Source organism: Hemiscyllium ocellatum, chromosome 17, assembly GCF_020745735.1.
Source record: "Hemiscyllium ocellatum isolate sHemOce1 chromosome 17, sHemOce1.pat.X.cur, whole genome shotgun sequence".
NCBI classification, from domain to species: Eukaryota; Metazoa; Chordata; class Chondrichthyes; order Orectolobiformes; family Hemiscylliidae; genus Hemiscyllium; species Hemiscyllium ocellatum.
The window spans coordinates 23998692-24022787 of record NC_083417.1 but is presented as its reverse complement, the minus strand read 5'-3'; the positions used below and the strand labels follow the sequence as shown (position 1 = coordinate 24022787).

At 41.0% G+C, this 24096-nt stretch overlaps 1 protein-coding gene across 1 annotated transcript in view; it reads left to right on the top strand.

Annotated features, from left to right (window-relative positions):
- Positions 1 to 24096, top strand: part of LOC132824058 (polycystin-1-like protein 2) — a 152187-nt gene that overhangs the window by 78496 nt on the left and 49595 nt on the right. Inside the window, exons 27-32 of the mRNA XM_060838324.1 lie at positions 10981 to 11211; positions 12977 to 13078; positions 16818 to 16996; positions 18801 to 18947; positions 20651 to 20850; positions 22605 to 22831. Coding sequence (XP_060694307.1) covers positions 10981 to 11211; positions 12977 to 13078; positions 16818 to 16996; positions 18801 to 18947; positions 20651 to 20850; positions 22605 to 22831 — 1086 coding nt within the window. The remainder of the gene's footprint in view (positions 1 to 10980; positions 11212 to 12976; positions 13079 to 16817; positions 16997 to 18800; positions 18948 to 20650; positions 20851 to 22604; positions 22832 to 24096) is intronic.

Sequence of the window (24096 nt, the reverse complement as noted above, 5' to 3'; positions counted from 1 at the left end):
CCAAATTATGTGATATCAGAAAGTGCTTCTGTAATTTATTAAATATCATTCATTCTATATCACAATTCACTGGTACAGCATCATTGTGACTTTACATGGTGTAACATCCAATCCATAAAAGTTAAAAACTTCACAGTTGAACTAAATACTAATGTTTTTAGCCTCGTGTATCATGTAAATCAATCACACCTTTATAATTGACTGAATGCACCACTGGAACTTGGAACATTTCTCTGACTAGTTACTGCTTGTTTTGGAGGTAACTATAGACAGTGCTGCTGAACTATTTTAAGTTACCAATATTTTTTTCTCAATAATTATATAAGGAATTTCCTGTAAATAATGTGCACTGTGAAATTGGATCTATTTATTACATGTTCTGATCCCAACTCATGTTATTATTAGAAAGGTCAGATCCCAGATTGTAATCTGGTTTAATAGTATATTGTTTTTCATTTAATGAAGTGGTTTTTCACTGTACCACAAATATGCAGTACGGCAGATTTCATTTTAACAATAAAATAGAAGTTAATTACATAGAAGAAAAAGCAAAATAAACCAAACTATTTACAGACAATGCAATTTAAAATATTTCAAAGCACACATCTATCCTGTCATCATCATGTTACAGTACTCAAACACTAGAGAGAGTCTGCTTCTCTTTCACCTCAATACATGTAATCTTTTAGTTTATTTCAATTCCAAGTTTTGAGAGTTTAGTAGCCTCTTTCATGATTAGCCATATAATTAACTTTAGACTTTTTCAGCTTTGAATAACTCCTTCAAGGCTCGAATCAAACTGAAATCCCTAAACCAAGATAACCTATATCCTAACTTTTCTGGACAAACACTTTTCTTTGGAAGAAACTGTGATGTTTCTTCATGCATCTAACTTTAACCAGGATTTCTGTGAACTGGCAAACAAAACTTCCCAAGCTAGGGGTTATTCCCATAAGCAAACAAAAAAATCAATTCCTGATCCTTCCAACCGAAATCAAGCTAATGCTCTTCAATGTTTACTTTCCTAAGCTGCTAATGTGATGTATGCAAACAAATCATCATTTTCTCTCCAGAAAGTCTTTCTATGTGGAACAAAGAAAATTACAGCACAGAAACTGGCCCTGCGGTCCTCCAAGCCTGCGCTGATCCAGATCCACCATCTAAAGCTGTTGCCTATTTTCTAAGGATCTGTATCCATCTGCTCCCTGTCGATTCATGTGTCTGTTTAGATACATCTTAAATTATGCTAACATGCCTACCATTATCACCTCTTCTGGCAACGTGTTCCAGGTACTCACACTTCACACATATCTCCCTAAAGCTTTTCCCCTCTCACCTTGAACTTGTGACCACTAGTAATTGAATCCCCCACTGTGAGAAAAAGTTTCTTGCTATCTACCCTGTCTATACCTCTCATGACTTTATTGACTTCACTCAGGTCCCCCCTCAACCTCTGACTTTCTCATGAAAATAAACCTATTCTACTCAACCTCTCTTCATAGTAGAGCCCTTCATGCTAGGCAATATCTTGATGAACCTCCTCTGCACCCTCTCCAAAGCATCCATATCCTTTAGGTAATGTGGTGACTAGAATTGTATGCAGTATTCCAAATGCAGCTGAACCAAAGTCCTATACAATTGTAACATGGCCTGCCAACTTTTGTAGTCAATACCCTGTCCAATGAAGGAAAGCATGCCATATGCCTTCTTGACCACTTTACTGACCTGCACTGTCACCTTCAGGGAACAATGGACCTGAACACCAGAGCTCTCTGTATGTCAATTTGCCCCAAGATTTTTCCATTTATTGTATAGTTTGCTCTTGAATTGGATATTCCAAAATGCATCACCTCACATTTGCCTGAATTGAACTCCATCTGCCACTTCTCTGCCCATCTCTCCAATCTATCTATATTCCGCTGTATTCTCTGACAGATCCTTTCACTATCTGCTACTCCACCAATCTTGCTGTCATCTGCAAACTTGATAATCAGGCAACCAATAATTTCCTCCAAATCATTTATGTATATCACAAATAACAGTGGTCCCAACACAGGTCCCTGTGGAACACCACTGGTCGCAGGTCTACATTTTGAGAAACTCCCTTCTGCTACTACTATCTGTCTTCAGTTGCCCAGCCAGTTCTCTATCCATCCAGCTAGTACACCCTGGATCCCATGCGACTTCACCTTCTCCATCAGGCTACCATGGGAAACCTTATCAAATACCTTACTAAAGTCCATGTATATGACATCTACAGCCATCAATCAACTTTGCCATCTCCTCAAAGAATTCCATTAGGCTTGTAAGACATAACCTTCCCTGCACAAACCATGCTGCCCATTACTGATAAGCCCATTTTCTTCCAAATAGGAATAGATCCTATCCCTCAGTATCTTCTCCAGCAGCTTCCCTACCACTGACATCAGGCTCACTGATCTTTAATTACCTGGAATATCCCTGCTACCCTCCTTAAACAAGGGCCAACATCAGCAATTCTCCAGTCCTCTGAGACATCACCTGTGTTCAAGAATGCTGCAAAGATATCTGTTAAAGCCCCAGCTATTTCCACTCTTACTTCCCTCAGTAACCTGGCATAGATCCCATGCAGACCTGAAGACTTGTCTACCTTAATGCCTTTTAGAATACCCAAAACCTCCTTCCTCCTTATGCCGACTTGACCTGGAGTACTCAAACTACCCCTAACCTCAAAATCCATCATGTCCCTCTCCTCAGTGAATACCAATGCAAAGTACTCATTAAGAATCTCAACCATTTTCTCTGACTCCACTTATAACTTTCCTCCTTTGTCCTTGAATGGGCCAACTCTTTCTCTCGTTATCCTTAATCCTATTCGCTAAAGATATCTCATGACCCCTTTTCACCCTCTTAATTCCTCGTTTCACATTGGTCCTACATTCCCGATATTCTTCCAAACCTTTGTCTGTCTTCAGTAGTTTAGACCTTATGTATGCATCCTTTTTCCTCTTAGCTAGTCTCACAATTTCACCTGTCATCCAAGGTTTCCTAATCTTGCCATTTCAATCCCTCATTTTCACAGGAACATACCTCTCCTGAACTCTAATTAACGTCTCTTTAAAAGTCTCCCAAATATCGAATGTGGATTTCCCTTCAAACAGCTGCTCCTAATCTACATTCCCCAAATTTTGGTATAGTTGGCCTTCCCCCAATTAAGTATTCTTCCTTTAGGACCATTCTCGTCGTTGTCCACGAGTATTCTAAAACTTATGAAATTGTGATCATTATTCCCAAAGTAATCCCCTACTGAAACATCAACAAACTGGCCGGGCTCATTTCCCAACACCAAGTCCATTATGGTCCCTTCCCGATTTGGACCATTTACATACTGCTCTAGAAAATCGTCCTGGATGCTCCTTACAAATGCTGCTCCATCTAGACCCCTAACACTAAGTGAATCCCAGTCAATGTTGGGAAAATTAAAATCTCCTATCACCACCACGCTGTTGCTCCTATATCTTTCCATGATCTCTCTACATATTTGCACCTCTATCTCACATTTGCTGTTGGCAGGTCTGTAGTACAGCCTCAACATTGTTACCGCACCCTTCTGATTTCTGAACTCTGCCCATATTGCCTCACTGCTCGAGTCTTCCATAGTGCCCTCCCTCAACACAGCAGTGATATTTTCTTTGACCAGTAATGCAACTCCTCCACCCCTTTTGCCTTCCACTCTATCCCACCTCTCACACTTGTTCCAGAAAGCCTAAGTTAATCATCAAACCCTTTTGTATACACTGACTGAAACTCTCATGCTGCTCACTCAAAATCCAAACACTAAAATAAATTTTATATATATATATATATATATATGTATGTATAAGTCATACACCTTATATCACACGTGCAACAGCAATGTAGAAAGGCTGGAATATAGAATGTTAAGATTGTTAGATCTGCATCTTTCTACTTTTGTAACTATACCAGCAAAGGAGCTAGAATAACACAAAGCTTCTTTGGACATGACAATGATTAATCTCTCAACCTTGTTCACCAATTAATTCAATCATGATTAATACATATTAAATTTGGTTAAGAAAGCATACTATCATGCCTAACAAACTTTATCCTGTCACATTATTTCTCCTAAAAAAAACCAAGTACTATATTATTTACAATCCCTCATTTTAAAAAAATTAATATCTTGCATTCCATTGCATTTGAATAATTTTACCATTACTAATGTATAATAATTAATTTGTCAGATTAGCTGTAAAGATGTTTCCAAAAATGCAATAAGAATTGAGTTGAAACAAATACAGATCAGGAACAAAATGACTATAAATTAAATTTTATTTATTTGAGCGTTTTTTGTTTAAGCAGCTCTTCCATTGTTTTAATTCTCTTATGTTCACTTTGTTCCGCTGTCGTTTTAAGGAGTTGAGAGTGTGGTGCTGGAAAAGCACAGCAGATCAGGCAGCATCCAAGGAGCTGGAGAATCGACGTTTCGGACAAAAGCCTTTCAGTGATTCAAGTTCAGTTAGTGATCAGGGACAACAGGGTGTTATTGCAAGTAGGCAGGTAGAGGGATCCTGAGTTCAGGAGTTAAGCAGCCTCAGTTTTTGACCTTATCCAACAGGTATGAGATTCTTGCTCCCTGTGTGGATGAGGAAAAGGGTTGCGGGGAGGATGAGCCAGCTGACCACAACACCATGGTGCAGAAGGCCATTCAAGAGGGGGGAGCAAAAAGACAAGTGGTAATTATAGAGGATTCTATAATTAGGGGGACAGATAGAATCCTTTGCAAGCTGAATCAGAAGTCTGTGTGGTATGTTGCCTGCCCCGTGCCAAGGTGCAGGATATCTCTGACCAGCTTGAAAGGATACTGGAGTGGGAGGGGGAGGTCCACGTTGGGACTAACAACATAGGCAAGGCTAGGATGGAGGACCTGAAAATGTATTGCTGGAAAAGCGCAGCAGGTCAGGCAGCATCCAAGGAGCAGGAGAATCGACTTTTCGGGCATGAGCATTCCTGAAGAAGGGCTCATACCCGAAACATTGAGTCTCCTGCTCCTTGGAAGCTGCCTGACCTGCTGCACTTTTCCAGCAACACATTTTCAGCTCTGATCTCCAGCATCTGCAGTCCTCACTTTCTCCTAGGATGGAGGGACCTGTTTGGGGATTATCGAGCATTAGGAACAAAATTAAGGAACAGGTCCTCAAAGGTCATAATCTCTGGATTACTGCCCGAGCCACGTGCTAATTGTCTTAGGGACAAGAAAATTAGGGAAGTAAAGATGTGGCTAAGGGAATAGTGTGGGAAAGAAGGGTTCCACTTCGTGGGGCATTGGTATCAGTTTTGGAACTGGAAAGATCTGCGCTGATGGGATGGTCTCCACTTGAACCGATCTGGAACCAGTCTTCTTACGAAAAGGATAAATAGGGTGGTCACTAGGACTTTAAACTTGTGGAGAAGGGAAACAGAAAGCAAGAGTAAGTATGGTGATAAATGAAAGGTAAGCAGCAGGTTAATATGTATGCAGACAGATTTAAGTACAAGGCAGACTATGAAAAAAGCAAAAATGAGGGATAACTCAGGAGATGTTACAGATGTTGTGATTCATGACAATAAGAAAGCTAGCATAAAGGCACTGTCACTGAATGCTCATAGCATTCGTAACACGGTTGATGAGTTACTGGCATGAATCATCGTGAATGCATATGATTTGGTAGCCATCATGGAGACATGGTTGCAGAATGGTCATGACTGGGCATTAAATATCCGGGAGTACCAGACTATTCGGAAGGACAGACAGGAATGCAGGGAGGTGGTGTAGTTCTGATATTCAAGGGCAACATCAGGGCAGTGCTGAGAGATGATATAGGTTCAATAGAGCATGAAGTTGAATCCATTTGATTGGAAGTTAGGAATTCCGAGAAGAAAATGTCACTGATAGGTGTAGTCTATAGGCCACCAAATAATAACATCACATTGGAGTGGGCAATAAATAAGGAAATAGTTAATGCCAGCGAAAATGGTACGGCTATTATCATGGGAGATTTTAACCTGCATGTAGATTGATCGAACCAGCTCGGTCAGGGTAGCCTTGAGGGGGGTTTGTTGAGTGTATCCATGACAGTTTTCTTGAACAGTATATAATGGAACCAACGAGGGAGCAAGCTATCCTAGATCTGGTCCTACGTAATAAGACAGGAATAATTAATGACCTCATAGTTGGGATCCTCTTGGAAGGAGTGATCACAGTATGGTTGAATTTAAAATAAAGCTGGAGAGTGTGGAGATAAAATCCCATACCAGGGTGCTGTGCTTGAATAAGGGGGACTATGATAGGATGAGGGAGGAGCTGGCTAGAGTAGACTAGAAACAGAGACTTTATGATGCGACAGTTGACGAGCAGTGGAGGACCTTCCAAGAAATTTTTTGAAGTGCTCAGTAAAAGTATATTCTGGTGAGAAGAATGGACTGTAAGAGGAGAGGTAAGCTGCCATGGATGTCTAAGGAAATAAGACAGGCTATCAAAGTGAGAGAAAGGGCATACAGAGTGGCCAAAATCAGCAGGAGTCTAGAAGATTGGAAAACTTTAAAGGTCAACAGAAAGCCACAAAAAAACAGCTTTAAAGAAAAGTAAGATAGAGTATGAGAAAAAAAAACTAGCACAGAATATAAAGACAGTTAACAAAAGTTTCTATGAATATATAAAGTGAAGAATAGTGGCTAAGTAAATGTTGATCCTTCAGAGGCTGAGATGGGGCAGTTAGTTATGGGACATGGTGAGTAAATGCGAGGTCTTTCACTTTGGAAAAAAGAATAAAAGCGTAGTCTACTTTCTAAAAGGTGAGAAAATTCGTAAAGCCAAAGTACAAAGGGATCTGGCAGTGCTAGTCGAGGATTCTCTAAAGGTAAACATGCAGGTTGAGTCCGTGATTAAGAAAGCGAATGCAATGTTGTCACTTATCTCAAGAGGGTTGGAATATAAAAGCACCGTTGTGCTACTGAGACTTTATAAAGCTCTGGTTTGGCCCCATTTGGAGTACTGTGTCCAGTTTTGGTCCCCACACCTCAGGAAGGACATACTAGCACTGGAACGTGTCCAGCGGAGATTCACACGGATGATCCCTGGAATGGTTGGTCTCACATACGAGGAACGGCTGAGGATCCTGGGATTGTATTCATTGGAGTTTAGAAGATTAAGGGGAGACTTAATAGAAACTTACAAGATAATACATGGCTTGGAAAGGGTGGACACTGGAAATTGTTTCCATTAGGCGAGGAGACATGGACCCGTGGACACAGCCTTAAAATTAGAGGGGTCAATTCAGAATAGAAATGCGGAGACATTTCTTCAGAGAGTGGTGGGCCTGTGGAATTCATTGCCGCAGAGTGCAGTGGAGGCCGGGACGCTAAATGTCTTCAAGGCAGAGATTGATAGATTCTTGATGTCTCGAGGAATTAAGGGCTACGGGGAGAAAGTGGGTAAGTGGAGTTGAAATGCCCATCAGCCATGATTGAATGGCGGAGTGGACTCGATGGGCCGAATGGCCTTACTTCCACTCCTATGTCTCATGGTCTTATGATGAAATGGCCCAGGCATTGAACAGGTAATTTGTATCTGTCTTCCCAGTGGAGGATACTAATAACACGCCAGTAAGTGACAAAGAGACAAAGGTAAGTGAGGATCTGGAAACTATTATTATTATGGAAGTGTTAGTGTTGGATAATCCAAAGATAAATAAGTCTCCTGGCCCTGATGGAATGTATCTCAGGGTACTAAAAGAGATGGCGGGAGAAATAGCAAGTGGACTGGTGGTGATTTTCTAAAATTCGTTGGACTCTGGCCAGTCCCAGCAGATTGGAAAATAGTAAATGTGATGCCACTGTTTAAAAATGGAAGTAGACAAAGGTGGGGAATTCTAGACTATTGAGCTTAACCTCTGCAGTGGGAAGATGCTTGAGTTTGTTATCAAGAAAGAAATAGCAGAGCATCTCGAAAGAAATTATCCCATTCTACAGATGCAGTATAGATCATGAAGGACAGTTCATGCTTCACAAATCTTTTGGAAAACTATGAAGTCATTTCAAGCAACGTGAATAACGGGGGACCCAGTGGATGTGATGTACCTAGATTTCCAAAAGGCCTTTGACAAGTTGCTGCACATGAGTCTGTTGCATAAGATAAGGATGTATGATGTTAGGAGTCAAGTATTAGTGTGGATAGAGGATTGGTTGATTGACAGGAAGCAAACAGTGGGGATAAATGAGTGCTATTCTGATGGGCAATCAATGACTAGTGGTGTGCCTCAGGGATCCGTGTTGGGACCACAATTATTTACAATTTATATAGATGATTTGGAGTTGGGGACAACATGTACTGTGTCAAAGTTTGCCGATGACACAAAGATGAGTGGCAGAGCAAAGTATGCAAAAGACTGTGAATCTTTGCAAGGACCATAGATACATTGAATGGAAAGGTCGCTCCACATCCATCAAAGTATCACCTGCACTTCCACAAATGTTATTTACTCTGTCTATTGCTCCCTATGCGGTCTCCTCTACGTTGGGGAGACAGGACGCCTACTTGCAGAGCGCTTCAGAAAACATCTCCAGGACACCCGTACCAACCAACCCCACCACTCCTTGGCCGAACACATCAATTGCCCCTCCCACTCTGGTGAGGACATGCAGGTCTTGGGCCTCCTCCATCACCACTCCCTTACCACCCAACGATGGAGGAAGAACAGCTCATCTTTTGTCTTGGCACTCTCCAACCACATGGCATCAATATGGATTTCACCAGTTTCCTCATTTCCCCTCCCCCCCACCTTATCCCAGTTCCAACCTTCCAGCTCAGCACTATCCTCATGCCCTGTCCCATCTGTCCATCTTCCTTCCCACCTATCTGCACCACCATCCCCTCTGACCTATTACCTTAACCACCCCCCCATCCACCTATCGCACTCTCAGCTACCTTCTCCCCAGCCCCACCCCTCTCCCATTTATGTCTCCACCCTGGGACTCCCAGCCTCATTCCTGATGAAGGGCTTTTGCACGAAACATCAATTTTCCTGCTCCTCAGATGCTGCCTGACCTGCTGTGCTTTTCCAGCACCACACTCTCAACTCTAATCTCCAGCATTTGCAGTCCTCACTTTCACCTTAAGAAAGGATGTACTGGCACTGGAGGGGGTGCAGAGGAGGTTCACTAGGTTGATTCCGGAGTTGACGGGGTTGGCTTATGAGGGGAAGCTGAATACACTGGGATTATATTCATTGGAATTCAGAAGAATGAGGCGGGACCTTATAGAAACATAACATTATGAAGGGAAATGATAAAATAGAAATTGGTAGGATGTTTCTATTGGTGGTAGGAAATGAGGATTGCAGATGCTGGAGATCAGAGTCGAGTGTGCAGTGCTGGAAAAGCACAGCTGGTCAGACAGCATCCGAGGAGCAGAAGAATTGACGTTTTAGACATGAGCCCTTCATCAGGAATAATTTTTCTACTGGTAGGTGAGACTAGGACAAGAGGACATGGCCTCAAGATTAGAGGAAGCAGGTTTAGAATTGAACTGAAAAGGAACTTCTTCATCCAGAGGGTTGTTAATCTATGGAACTCCTTGCCCTGGGAAGTAGTTGACGCTACTTCAATAATCACTTTTAAAGCTAAGGTAGACACTTTTTTAAAAAATAAAAGAATTAAGGGATATGTTAAAAACACGGGTAGGTGGAGTTGAGCCCATGACAAGATTAGCCGTGATCTTATTGAATGGCAGAGCAGGCTCGAAGGGCCAAATGGCCTACTCCTGCTCCTAGTTCTTATGTTCTATCCCTGCAACTGCTGAAGTTGTAACACCTGCACATTTATCTCCTCCCTCCTTAGTATTCAAAGGCCCAAATATATCTTGCAGGTGATGCACTTTCCCTGCACCTCTCACAATCTAGCATTCATTGCTCACAATGTGGTCTTCTCTACACTGGGAAAATGAAGCATAGACTGGGTGACCACTTTGCAGCACATCTATGTTCCACCCGCAAAATAAACCATGAGGTTTCAGTTGCCTTCCACTTGATGTAGTGGCTCAGCGGTTAGCACTGCTGTCTCACAGCACCAGAGACCCACGTTTGATTCCCACCTTGGGTGACTGTGTGGAATTTGAACATTCTCTCCGTATTTGTGTGGGTTTCCTCTGGGCTCTGGCTTCCTCCCACAGTCCAAAGATGTGCAGGTCAGGTGAATTGGCCATGCTAAATTGCCCGTAGTGTTCAGGGGTGTGTAGTTTATGTGCATTAGTCAGGGGTAAATGTAGGGGAATAGATCTGTGTGGGTTACTCTTTGGAGGGTCAGGGTGGACTTGTTGGGCTGAAGGTCCTGTTTCCATACTGTAGGGAATCTAATCTAATCTTTAACAAACCATCCTGTTCTCTGGCCAACATCTCTGTGTCAGGCTTGCTGCAGTGCTCCAGTGAAGCTCAATGCAAGCTGGAAGAACAGCACCTCATTTTCCACTTGGGTACCCTGTAGCTCTCTGGACTCAATATCAAGTTCAATAATTTTAGGGCCTGAACTCTCCTATATCATAGACCCCTACCCCACACATCAGGCCTTGTTATTACATAGTCTGTCATTACACTCTACCTATTGTTAGCCACTAACAGTCTCCATTAACAGCTAGTCACCCTCCAAGATCGATCATTATCCACTCTTGTATCTGTCCAACTGTTCTAATCTCTCTTTGGGCTGTAACCCCACTTATCGTTTACTACTTACCCCCTCACCCCACCATATCTTCTGCATATAAACCAACATTTTCCCTAGCTATCGTCAATTCTAAGGAAAGGTCACCAGACCTGATACGTTAATTCTGATCTCTTTTCACAGATGCTGCCAGACCTGATGAGCTCTTCCAGCAATTTATTTTTGTTTCAGCAGGAAGACGCATGTTTGTTAGTGTATGTTTCCTCATTTTTCTGTTCTATATTCAAGGTGGGCCCTTTAACAACACTGCAGAATACTCAGTGCCTATGCAACCACCTCACCTTCTTCAGCAGCTCCTTTTTTGTCATGCCCAATGCAGTTGATGTCAGCAAGACAGCAGAACTGTTCGCCACTTTTGTTGATAACCCAGTTGTTGTTACAACAGTTGCCTGCATTTTTGGGCTGTACATCCTTGCTGTGGTTTGGGCAAGAAGGAAAGATAAGCAAGATATGACCAAGGTGAGTTATATAGTCAGTCAGTTTAAAAATCTCCACTTTCAATCTCTTTCACTCTCTCTCTTGCCTCTCAGCCATTTCATCTCATTGTGTGTTTCTCTCTTTAAACAGAAGTGATTCCAATAAGTGATTCCAATTTTAAACACAGCATTTATTTGACATCATGCAGCTGGAATTTAACGTACTTCCCAATAGCAAGCTTGATGGTGGGCGGCATTAATTATGTGGGGGAGAGTGGATTGTGTTGCCTGGCAACCACCACTCCAATTAAGCCCAAGACAAGAAAACTATAAATGGGCATTTAATTCCTCCTTAATGGCCTCATCTTGCTATCAGTGGATCTTCGTTTGGGAACACAGTTAGCAAGCAAGCCAAGACAGGGCTACTTGCAGGTCTAATTGGAGTGTGCTTGGGCTGGGGGTGTATCCTTTGTTCAAACACTCAATGTCTGATAGAAGGACTCAGCATTGGGAAGAGAGACTCCCTTTTTAGAGTCAGCACCCAGGTATTGCTGCTGACATAGTCTCCTACAATCCTTACCCTGTAAACGCCTACCCACCATTGCTTGCTCGATGCCCAGATCATTCCATGATGCTGATCCTCAGGAGGGTGTCTTTTCTACAGCAGCCACAGCCTCCCATCAGTGCTGTTGAGCAAGCACAGTTGCCAGCTCCTGATTGGCCAGCAGTTCCTCAAGGATAGAAGTCAAGGTTAGAGTGGTGCTAGAAAAGCACAGCAGGTCAGGCAGCATCCGAGGAGCAGGAAAATTGACATTTCGGTCAAAAGTCCTTCATCGGGAATGAAGAGATTTCACCCGGTTTTCCTGCTCCTCGGATGCTGCGTGACCTGCTGTGCTTTTCCAGCACTACTCTAATCTTGATTCTGATCTCCAGCATCTGCAGTCCTCATTTTCGCCTCAAGGGTAGAAATTCTGTCCTGAGATTCCTGGTTCCCAGGAAGGGCCTAGGGTAGCATGACAACCGGTCAGCCTTCCTGAAGAGAAGAGATCTGGAGGTGTCATCAGCTCTCCAGCTGACAATCAAGAACTCTTATCACTTCCACTACATCCAACCCAGTAATAGATGAACCGTACCATGCTGTCAGACAGCATTCGACCAGACAATTAAGGACAATGCCATACTGATCCAGGAGTGCGCATTGAGGCTGGTTCAGGGAGTTAAGAGCATTTGTCACTTTGGCAACCTCATATGTAATTTGTGATTATTAATGTGTAATGGTTGTGATGTGATTTGATGATTTTCTGAAATTGTGATCGATAAATTAGTCAAATCAGAAAGTAAACATTGAGGCACCAGAAATGAAATACAGGGACAAATACACTTAATATAAACAAATTAATTTTAAATTCAAATGTCTATACTTGGCATATTTAATTAGCTACATTTTTATTTAATTAGCTACATTCCAGGTTGTATCATTTGGTCAACTATCTACTTTTCCAGCAGATGTCTAGTCTGTTACAGTGCAGTCTGTGCACTCTAACAATCTCACATTTACCATTTATCTCTTTACTTTCCCATGGTCCTGTCAATCACAAAGCCTAACTAGGTAGAGAAAACTTACAAATAGATAGCATAAGGTATAAAACCCCTTAAGACTTGGGAAGAGCTAACATATTATTGTTATCAAAATGATGTGACTGTCTACCGTTTTTTCTTTAAAATAAGACTTTGCTCAAGTGAACTGTATTTGAGGCTCTGTCGTTTTTAAAATCCAATTCTCTTTATTTTCAACTTGAAAATGAAAGGCGAAAATAACACTACTTGCTGATAATGACCCATTTGCCCAGTACCGCTATTTGGTGACGGTTTTTACAGGACATCGCCGAGGAGCAAGTACAACAGCTAAGGTGTGCAATCATTTCAAGATCTGTGCAATTTACCATTGCTGTTTTTAATATTGGATGCAGAATTGACAACTCATGAATTCTTTTGTGCTTTATACATTAAGGCTGTACTTAAATTCATAATGACCAGTTGTACATTGTGAAATTAGAATAACTTGTTGGCTTGCAAGTTTTAATCTGCTCACATGGGTGTTCTGCAGGGTGTGTTCTGAACTCTGGTCAAACTGCTGATTTTTATTTGTGCTGTGAACATGAAATGCAACATTCGCTGAGAAAAAAATTCTGTAAAAAATCCATAATGGTCTCTGCAGATCCAAAGAACTGCTTGAGAGCTTGTTAATAAAATAAAATTAGTTAATGAAAATCCTGAATGGTGCAAGGTATCCTCCTGGAAAGAATTTATTTAGCACAGCTTTCTGCTTGCATGTTGGGATTTTGGTCACAACCTATACATTTCAAGTTGATTTACACCACAGTCCAATTGCAAAATTAGAATTATAACCAAAACTCATAACTCCTTCAAGATTAAGATGGAAACATCTGACTGAAGTTCTCGTGAGTAAACAATCAGCCAGTTCTTGAAAAAATCACCAAAGAATTTAACTCCCTGAAGCTCCTGATGGCGATTGATTGCAAAACATTCACGAATACCTTTTTTTTTAAAAGAATAGAGTAGAAATTTATTGTTATGTGTACTTTTACATGAAAAGTACAATGCGAAGTTTTAGAAGTCGCCGCATCACGGCACCTACATTAGTGACAGAAGTCATACACAGTATTAAAAAAAAGTAAAATTAAGACAAAATTCATCACAGTTCAGTTAACACTCCTGGTTTCAGGTAAAGCCGATTAAGGAATGATGGAATCCCCTAAGATACAGCTGGGATAAGACCAGCATTCCAGGATGAGAACACCATGCCGGGCCACTGGAATACTGAAGAAAACCACCATGCCGGGTCGACACCACCTTGCCTTATCAGTGTGTACTGGTCTCCATTTGGGAAAGTCAGCTGTGCAAGCATTAGAACTGTATGTTGAAAATACACTGAGTAGGTGGGTTATGACATCAGTCAGTGCATGACACTGGGTAGTAATTTACAGGAGCCTGAACAACATGGGCTGTGGTGCGATTGGCTGCACAGTGAGCTCAGTTTCTTGCTGTGCAGCAGCAAGTTGCCTAAAAAGGGGTATTATGGCTTGTTAAAGATCTTATTAATGCCAAGACCTTTGTCATTAATAAGTGGCCACTAGCACATACCAATCAGTTTCATTTGTAAACAGCCACTCGGCTCCAATCCATCAGGACGTGGCTGGAACCCACTGCAAAATAAAGTGAGATTGCAAAAGGCATCAGATTATTTGCTTTCAAAACATGCAGTCATCCTTGTAAATCCATGGTTTCAAATCAGTTCTTGCTCATTTTTGTTCAAAGTTAAAGAGCACAAAAATACAATATCATGATCTTTACAACAATTAAAGCAGGGACTAGGGTGAGAGAATGGGGTTGCATGTGTGAGGGAGTGTCAGGCATGATGGCGATGTGCTCTACACAACATGGTTTTGTGGCTTCTGGGTTATTATGTTGCAATAGAGGGGCATTGCTGGACTGCCAGCTGTTGTCTAGGTGCAGATGTTTACTGAGCAATGAGACATTCTAGGAACAATGGTAAATTGGAACTAGAATTGAGCATGAGGGACTCCATAAGAGCAGGGTAGGTAGTTAATGAGGCAATTTTAGTTCAATATTTCAAGGCATCTCAAGTGGTCGTATGGTGAAAACCCCCTCCTAAAACTTGATTCAACCCGCACTTAGCCAGAAAACCCTAAGATTAACCCACTGAGTTAACATCAAATTTACGATTTCCAATTTCACTATTCTAACTAACCATTCTCTTAAAAACACACAACTGAAGATGCATTTAACAGCAGGAATGGCTCCCGCAGAGCTATGTAAAAGAATCATCAATAAATCTTGAGTAGTGAGCAGGTATGTGCCCTCATGATGGCCACAGCGTGGAGAACGCAAAACAGACTCCATGAATCAGAAGATACACTCCAGTGTGTAACAGGGAGCTTCCCTCTCCCCTGTTTTGTCCATTGCCTCAGGAACTGATGGTTTGTTGCAGAAAGTTTCTCATTGTAGGATTGTTGCCTTTATGAACATTGAAAAGCCCTTGTCACCAACAAGACTTTCCTGCGTCAACACGGTGACTTGGAGAATGCTGATGGAGACATAATGCATTGTGACTTGTTGCCAGGGTAATGGGAATCCACCATCATGATATTTCAATATGGTCACATACTAACTGTAATTCAGTGAGTAGAAGACTTTGGATTGTGGTTTATCTCCCCATTAAGATGCAGTGGCAGCAGTCTGATGTGCCTGTATCTAATGGCTCTCGATAGAATTGGGGAATTTCAAATCCTGGCAAAATCTTGCATCAATTCTACCTTTTTTGTATGGCATCAATGACCTGGCTACATTATCACCTGACCAGGGATAAACAGTGAACTAGAATTGTGGGTAATGGCATCAGCTTCTGTCAGGAAGGAAGCACGAGAGATCAAACAAAGGGCTGCAGTGACCATGACAACCACCAACGGGGCTATTTACAATCTCCAAAGCAGCTACCATTGGAGTTTGAGGAGGAGGCACTGTTCAATGCACTAGCCTTCTCACTAATTTGTGACCAGATGAAAACGTTTTAGACCATAGTGCTTCTCTAATAGGACTGGGCTATGAATGAGGCAAAGTATCAAACAAAGGTAAATAATCACCACAAATAATATACCACTTGATGCAGCTGGTGCTAGACTAAATGTGTGCATATGCATATGCAGAGGCAAAAACAAACAGACACAGATACACAGAGCATTCCTCTTACTCCAAAACAAAATCTCTCTTTCTTGAATATCTCCAGTGGCTTAGACTCCACAGATTCTGAGGTAGAGAATTGCACAGGGTGACTACCCTCTAAGTGAAGAAATTCTTCCCCAACTCAGTCCAAAATGGCCGACATTGTGTCCTGAGATTGTGACCTCTGGTTCTACACTACTTTGTTAAACCCTTTACATCAGGATCCCATCTCATTCTTCTAAACTCCAGTAAATAGAAGCAACCTCTTCTCATATGACACTATTACTATCCTCAGTATCAGCTGAGTGAACCTTTGCTGCACTCCCTTTATGGCAAATACATTCATTTCTTAGGTAGGGCAACCAAATCTGCATGTAATAATCCAGGTATGGACTCAGCATGACATCTCTACAACTTCAAATCGTTTCCAATGAGGCCAATATTCTATTTGACTTTCTAATTGCTTGCTGTGCCTGCCTATCTACTTTTCTTGACTGGTGTACAAGAACACCCAGATCCCTTTGTACACCTGTTTTTCACACCAAACTGTACAAGTACACATCTAGCCACGCTGTCCTGCATCTGCCATGTTTGCTCATTCACATAGCATCTCTTGGTGATCTTGAAGCCTTCACACTTCCTCCTCACAACTCACACTTCCTCCCAGTTTTGTGCCATCAGCATATATAAGATAGTAGAAAATCTTAATATGTCCTTTGCAATGAGGAAGAGAATTTGTTCAATAGCAGTGTTATATAGAATGTGATTTTTCTTGAAAAACTTGAATTTGTTGCAAACCGGTTATAATTTTGAAATGACATTTGAAATTTCTAAAGGTCTAGGTTTGGTTTTGCTTATTATATTTTGATACCTTTTGTTATCCAGGTGACTATTACATTATATGGCTCAGAGGGAGAGAGTGACCCACATTTCCTTACTGACCTTGAAAAACCTAACTTTGAGAGAGGAGGGGTTGATGGATTTCTTCTAACGACACTTTTCCCACTTGGGGATCTCCAAAGCATTCGACTATGGCATGACAATTCGGGGTCTAGTCCATCCTGGTAAGCACTTCTGGGCAAATTAGCAGAGAGGATTTTACATGGAGGCATAGTAACAGGCACTGTTCAGATATAACTCGCCCCACCCACTGGAATGAAAGCACTCTAGATGTATACAGTAATATTGAACTTCCTGAGCAAAATATTTGGATTAAAAATAATGAAATCCACTTTAACATCACCTTCAAATCCAGAGTATGTCAACCTGGTTACGAAAATGCATTTTGGTTGTTAAGACTGGCTTTTTCCCAATTGCTGTTGATAAAGTATAGTAATGTTGTACCAAAGGTCGTTCCTTTCTTTGACTTTCTGTTGAGTTGTGCTAAAATACTGACTTCTTTAAAATGGAACATGGCAAAGATATTTATCCATAAATATGATGCAATAAGATTAAATAATGTATAAAATGTTTAGTCCAGGATATTTCTGAGCAATTAAACTACCAACATTTGATCACGCAAGAACAGTCCTTGTTTTTAAACCTGCATAAAGCCTTCAAAACTTAAGCAGGGTGTGAACTTTGAATTTTTCCAAATTTCCCTCAATATGGCTTCATCAGTAGATATCTGTAATTAAACAAATTGTTGGACAGAATCCAAAAACTGTCTGATCCATCTTGCCTTTAATGTGTAGCTTAGAATAAAAAACATAAAATCTCACAGTACTACATGAGGCCATTCAGCTCGTTGTGCCTATGCTGGTTCTTTAGTTCCACACCCCACTATTTTTTAACTGTAGTCCCTTTCAAGTGTATATCCAATTGCCCTTAATAGTTGCTATGGATTTTGAATATACCAACCTTTGAAGTTCATCCAGAGCTTGCAATCCCCAGTCTGAAAAAAAAACTCCTCATTTGTCCATCTGGTTATTTTTGACAGCTGTTTTAAGTCTGTGACTGATGATCCCAAATGCATTGCCAGAGGAAACTATTTCTCAGTACTTGCTTGATTAAAATCTCTTCATAATTTTGAACATCTCTATTAGTTTCCCCCTTAACTATATCTGTTTTAGGAGAACAGTCTCAACTTCTCTGACCTCTTTATATCCATAGAATTCCTACAGTGTTGAAACAGGCCATTTGGCCCAAAAAGTCCACACTGACCCTCTGAAGAGCATCTCATCCAGACCCATCCCCCTACCCTTTCCTGTAACCCTCATTTCTCATGGCTAACACACCTAACCTTTACATCCCTGAATACTGTGGGCAATTTAACATGGCCAGTCCACCTAACTTGTACATATTTGGATAAAACTGAAGTCCTTCATGCCTGGTATGTAAACTACTAGTTCCTTAATGTATTTGGATTTGTCATGGTGTTTGGAATGCAAATGTGTTGCTGGTCAAAGCACAGCAGGTTAGGCAGCATCTCAGGAATAGAGAATAGAGATGCTGCCTAACCTGCTGTGCTTTGACCAGCAACACATTTGCAGCTGTGATCTCCAGCATCTGCAGACCTCATTTTTTACATGGTGTTTGGAATCCCTGGGATATAACAATTTAACACATTGAATGGCAAGACATGACCTTCAATTTTAAAGTGACTGATAGGAATAAGCAACCCAATTACTTCAACATAAAAATGTAATATTAAAACAGCATGGCTCTTGCACATATCCCAAATTCAGACTAGACAAAATCACCACAGACTGATTAAAGAAAACACAAAAATTATTGCAGTAATGAATAAAGCAGCAAGAGAACAGGGCGAAGTTTTTTTGTTTCAAAATTTTTAAGTTTCCAATCCAAGAGATGATTGCCATTTAGACATATGTGAAACTGAATTTTGCTATTTGAATTACGTTCCAGGTATGTGAATCGTGTAACAGTGCTTGATTTAGAAACAGATGAGCGATGGTGTTTCCTGTGTAACTCCTGGTTGGCTGTTGATGTTGGAGACTGTCTTTTAGACAAAGCTTTTCCAGTTGCAACTGAGATGGACCTGAAACGATTTAGGTACCAGAAGTTCATATAGACATACAGATTATCCAATGTATTTTTATTCAATTATTCTGTAACTATGATTCCCTGTTTTTGTGGTAATACATTAATGGAGATATCAACCTTGGTTGGATTTAACACACTTCCTTCTAAGTCAGATAGTCATAAATTCAATTCCATTTGAGCATAAAATCTGGAGTGGGCACACCAGGAAAGAATGATGCAAGGGCTGACTGTCAAAGTTGTGATCTTTAGGATAAACCAAGACAAGTGGGTGGCACAGTGGTTAGCACTGCCGCCTCACAGCGCCAGAAACCTGGGTTCAATTCCCGCCTCAGGCAACTGTCTGTGTGGAGTTTGCCCATTCTCCCCGTGTCTGCGTGGGTTTCCTCTGGGTGCTCCGGTTTCCTCCCACAGTCCAAAAATGTGCAGGTTAGATGAATTGGCCATGCTAAATTGTCCATAGTGTTAAATGTAGGGGAATGGGTCTGGGTGGGTTGTTCTTCGCAGGGTCGGTGTGGACTTGTTGGGCCGAAGGGCCTGTTTCCACACTGTAAGTAATCTAATCTAATCTAAGTGAACAAGTCTCTCGACTCAAGGCCCAATTAAAAACAGAGCAACGAGGTAATCTAATGTGCTGAAGCACTAGATCAACTGATTGTTATTTTGTTGCTGATTGGGGGACTTTGGTGTGCTCAAATTAGCTATTCCACACTGTTACATTACAATGGAACTGCACTTCAAAAGCTCTTCATTGGTTGTAAATACTTTGGAAAAATATTATCAAAACATATGTTCTTCCTTTATGTACTTAAAGGTGATCACAAAATATTAGTCTTGAGCTAGTCAATCATTGCGCCAGACTAGGGTTGATCATTAACGCCTGTTCCAACAGAGTGCCTTGCTATGCCAGTTAGCTGTTGAGAATAAAACAACATAGGTACATATACATAGCCCATTATCTTTACTGACTGGATAATTAATCAGTTCATTGCTTTCTGCACAAATTCTGGACTCCAGCAGTCCCTTGCTCTTAATTCTGGCATCCAGGTTTGCCAAACCCTGCCAGTTAAGCAAAGATATGCAGTTTGGTGCAATGATTGACTCATTAGGATAAGATCTTTTTTTTATGACATGTTATGGAGTTGGTATGACAGGGAGAGGTAGGTCAGGGAATTAAAGCCAAGACAATGTTGTAATTAGAAGTGCCCATCCTAAGCTGGTTGCGAGATCACCCTGGCAGGTTACTAGCCACCATTTTTCACCTGTCTGGAAGGTAGATAATCAAGGAGGTAGTGAGTTGGGGCTCTTAAGTGGCCATTTGTTGACCACTTACAGGCATTAATTGTTGGCAGGTCAGGAAAGCCCCCAGTGGATATTTTCTCCCAGAGGTTAGTTGGTGATGTGGCAGACAGAGATAAGTATAACACCAGGGCCAATTCATCCAATTATTTCCTGCTTTCAGCTCTTCCCTCATTACCTAAAGAGGAGGAGCTATTCCATCCATCATGTATTCTTGGATAGTATAGAATTCTTAAAAGATGGTTAAGATGCAGTTACTTTTGCAGGTACTGTTGTGTTTGAATGCCCTCTGATATCGAGCTGTGAGCCTATAGCATTGGAACAACTTGTCATCCACTCTGTCTCCATGAGTTCTTATTCTTTCTAATATTTCTTCACTAAGACTAAAGGAAATTCATCTTCTTGTCACCCAACAGTAACCTGTTCTTCATGAAGACTGCTAAGGATTTTCGGGATGGGCATATTTGGTATTCAGTTCTAAACCGCCCACCGAGGAGTCCCTTTACAAGAGTACAACGTGTGTCGTGCTGTTTCTCCTTGCTTCTCTGTACAATGTTAACAAGTATTATATTCTGGGGAGTGCCAAAGGATCCTGCCCAGCAAAAAATGGATCTAGGTAAAGTCAATAATTATTCACTAAAATGTCTTTTCGTGAGATTGGATTTGCGAATGAAATTGGCCATTTATAGCATGGTGGAAAAGTTAGATCGGCACTATATTAAAAATGAAGAGCATATGAAAAAGTCTGTATAAGAGTGAGGTGTTGCAGAGATAACCAAAATAGTTTACAGAAACCTTTCAGAGTCAGACAGTAGCCAATAATAGCTAAGGAAGTCATCATTAGCATCACATACAACTGGAAGAGACAGTAAGAGCCTCAGATCATGTGGGACAGAACTTCAAGTCCTATCCTCATGACTGTTCAAACCCTGAGAATACCTCAAATTAATATACACTGTCATAAAAATACTCATCTTTTAACAGAAATGAGTGTTGAGTATTGAATCTGTTGGGAGGAGAAAGTGAGGACTGCAGATGCTGGAGATCAGAGCTGAAAATGTGTTGCTGGAAAAGCGCAGCAGGTCAGGCAGCATCCAAAGACCAGGAGAATCAACGTTTCGGGCATGAGCCCTCATTCCTGAAGAAGGGCTCATGCCCGAAACGTCGATTCTCCTGCTCTTTGGATGATGCCTGACCTGCTGCGCTTTTCCAGCAACACATTTTCAGTATTTAATCTGTTAGGCTGTATTTGGTGTACTGTGCACAGTTTTCATCTTCATAATATGATAATGACATGGAAGCATTTGAAAAAGTAGGAAGAAGATGATAGCAGCAGTGAGAGATTACAGATATCAGGAAATATTGATCAGGTAAAACCCTCCTCTTTTGAAAAGAGAGGATGACCTTGGTGTTTAAAGTAATGATTGAGTAGAATAGGACAAATGTGAGTGAACATTTTTTTTATTTGCTCATGGGATGATGTCAAGACAAGGCCAGTATTTATTTCCCTTCAGAAAGTGATTGTAAGCTGCTTTCATGAATCACTGCAGTCCATGTGGCTTAGGGAATTATAGGACAATCCAAAATTAGGTACCACCTGGAGTGGGAAAAAACAGTATTACTTGGAAATGAGCTGATTGGTTGTACTGGAGCTCCATTTTGAAGTACACAAGAGAAGTGAGACCACATTAAAACAAGACTGTGACTAAGAAATTAGATGGGGAAATAAATAGAAATATTAGGTTTTATTTACCATCAAATTGTGTGAATGATCCACATCCTTTTCATGATCATTAACTATTTCCTTTCGTGAAGGGATAATGATTTCACTTTTTAAAAGTGGTAAACCACTTCCTTGTATTGCAAAGAAAACCAGAGAGTAAAGCTACAGCAGCAGCATGTGCAAATGTTGTGATGACACAGTGGTGTTCAAACTTGTATCATATCAACTTGTGAAAATATATCTCTCTGAAAATTATGACACTTTATGACTAAGCAAATGGAATATAAATCCAAATACTTTGCAGGTTTTCTGAAATGTCCATAATGGATTACATATTCTAGGCAATGTGCTATGTGCAATTACGTTTGATTGATGTAATCTGTTTGCTGTCTAATTTTTAAATTGCAGGTAAACTAATGTTGAAATAGTAAATATCATCTCAATTGTGTACATTTTAACCTTAATTTCTTTTTACTATTTTCTTTGTTTTCATAACTTTTTTGCAAATATAAAATTTATTAATTAAGATCCTTGTAGTAGTCAGTTTTAAGCGCCTGATTTATAAAGAACACAGTCAATATTTTTATTCCCACAAAGCCTTATGGGTTCTTCCTTTCTCATTTGATCTAACTTTACTTTCTACACAGGCAAGATTGAATTTACCTGGCAGCAAGTGGTGATTGGTTTTGAAAGCTCACTGCTTATGTTCCCCATCAATCTGCTCATCGTGCAGATTTTCAGAAACATCCGGCCAAGATCTAAAGGGAAGCATATGGAAAGGAAACAAGGCAAACATGGCCGCATATCACCTTCCTTACCAGCCTCTTCGCAAAGTCTACAAACTTGCTCGCTCACACCTCAAGCTGTTATAAAGGTTGTCAAAAATAATCAAACTATCTGTGTGTCACCTCCTCATATTAAGAAAATTGAATATCTTGTTAATCATCAATAATTACAACTTTTAACAAATAACACTATTTGTAATTATATCACATCTAAGCATCGAGAACAGCCTTCAACAATATCACAGATAGTTGTAAGGGAAATACTGCACAACAGAAAAAGAGGTTAGAAAGGGTCTGGAGGCTTGGCCAGTCAGATTTTGAAACAATTTTTAAAGGCGATTTTAAAGAGTCTGAGGGATCTGAGAAGAGTTTTACTGAGAACAAGATTCCAGCAATCGACACAGTTTTGGAAGTTATTGGGCTAGTATAGGTTAGGTAGGACTCGGTCGGCGCAACATCGAGGGCCGAAGGGCCTGTACTGCGCTGTATCCTTCTATGTTCTATGTTCTATGTTACCACCAATGATAACATAAAAGGAATGGGAACCGCTAAGTATCCGAATTGAAGGATTGAAGTCATAATTTACATAGAGTCATAGAGTTATACGGCATGGAAACAGACCCTTCGGTCCAACTCACCCATACCGACCAGATATCCTAACCTAATCTAGTCCCATTTGCCAGCACTTGGTCCATATCTCTCTAATCCCTTCCGATTCATACACCCATCCAGATGCCTTTTAAATGCTGCTATTGTACCAGCCTCCACTACTTCCTCTGGCAGCTCATTTCATACACACAAAACCCTCTGCGTGAAAATGTTGCTCCTTAGGTCCCTTTTATATCTTTCCCCTCTCACCATAAACCTATGTCCCCTAGTTCGAAACTCCCCCACCCTGGGGAAAAGATCGTGTCTATTTATCCTATCCATGCCCCTCATGATTTTATAGACCTCTACAAAGTCGCCCCTCAGTCTCTGACACTCCAGGGAAAACAGCCCCAGCATACTCAGCCGCTCCCGATAGCTCAAATCCTCCAACCTTGGCAACATCCTTGTAAATCTTTTCTGAATCCCTTTTTAGTTTCACAACTTCCTTCCAATTGGAAGGAGACCAGAAGTGCGTGCAACATTTTAAAGTGGCCTAACCAATGTCCTGTACAGCAGCAACGTGACCTCCCAACTCCTACAGTCAATACTCTGACAATAAAGGGAATCATACCAAATGCCTGCTTCACTATCCTATTTACCTCCAACTCTACTTTCAAGGAACAATGAACTCCAAGGTCTCTTTGTTCAGCAACACTCCCTAGGACCTTACCATTAAGTGTATAAGTCCTGCTAAGATTTGCTTTTC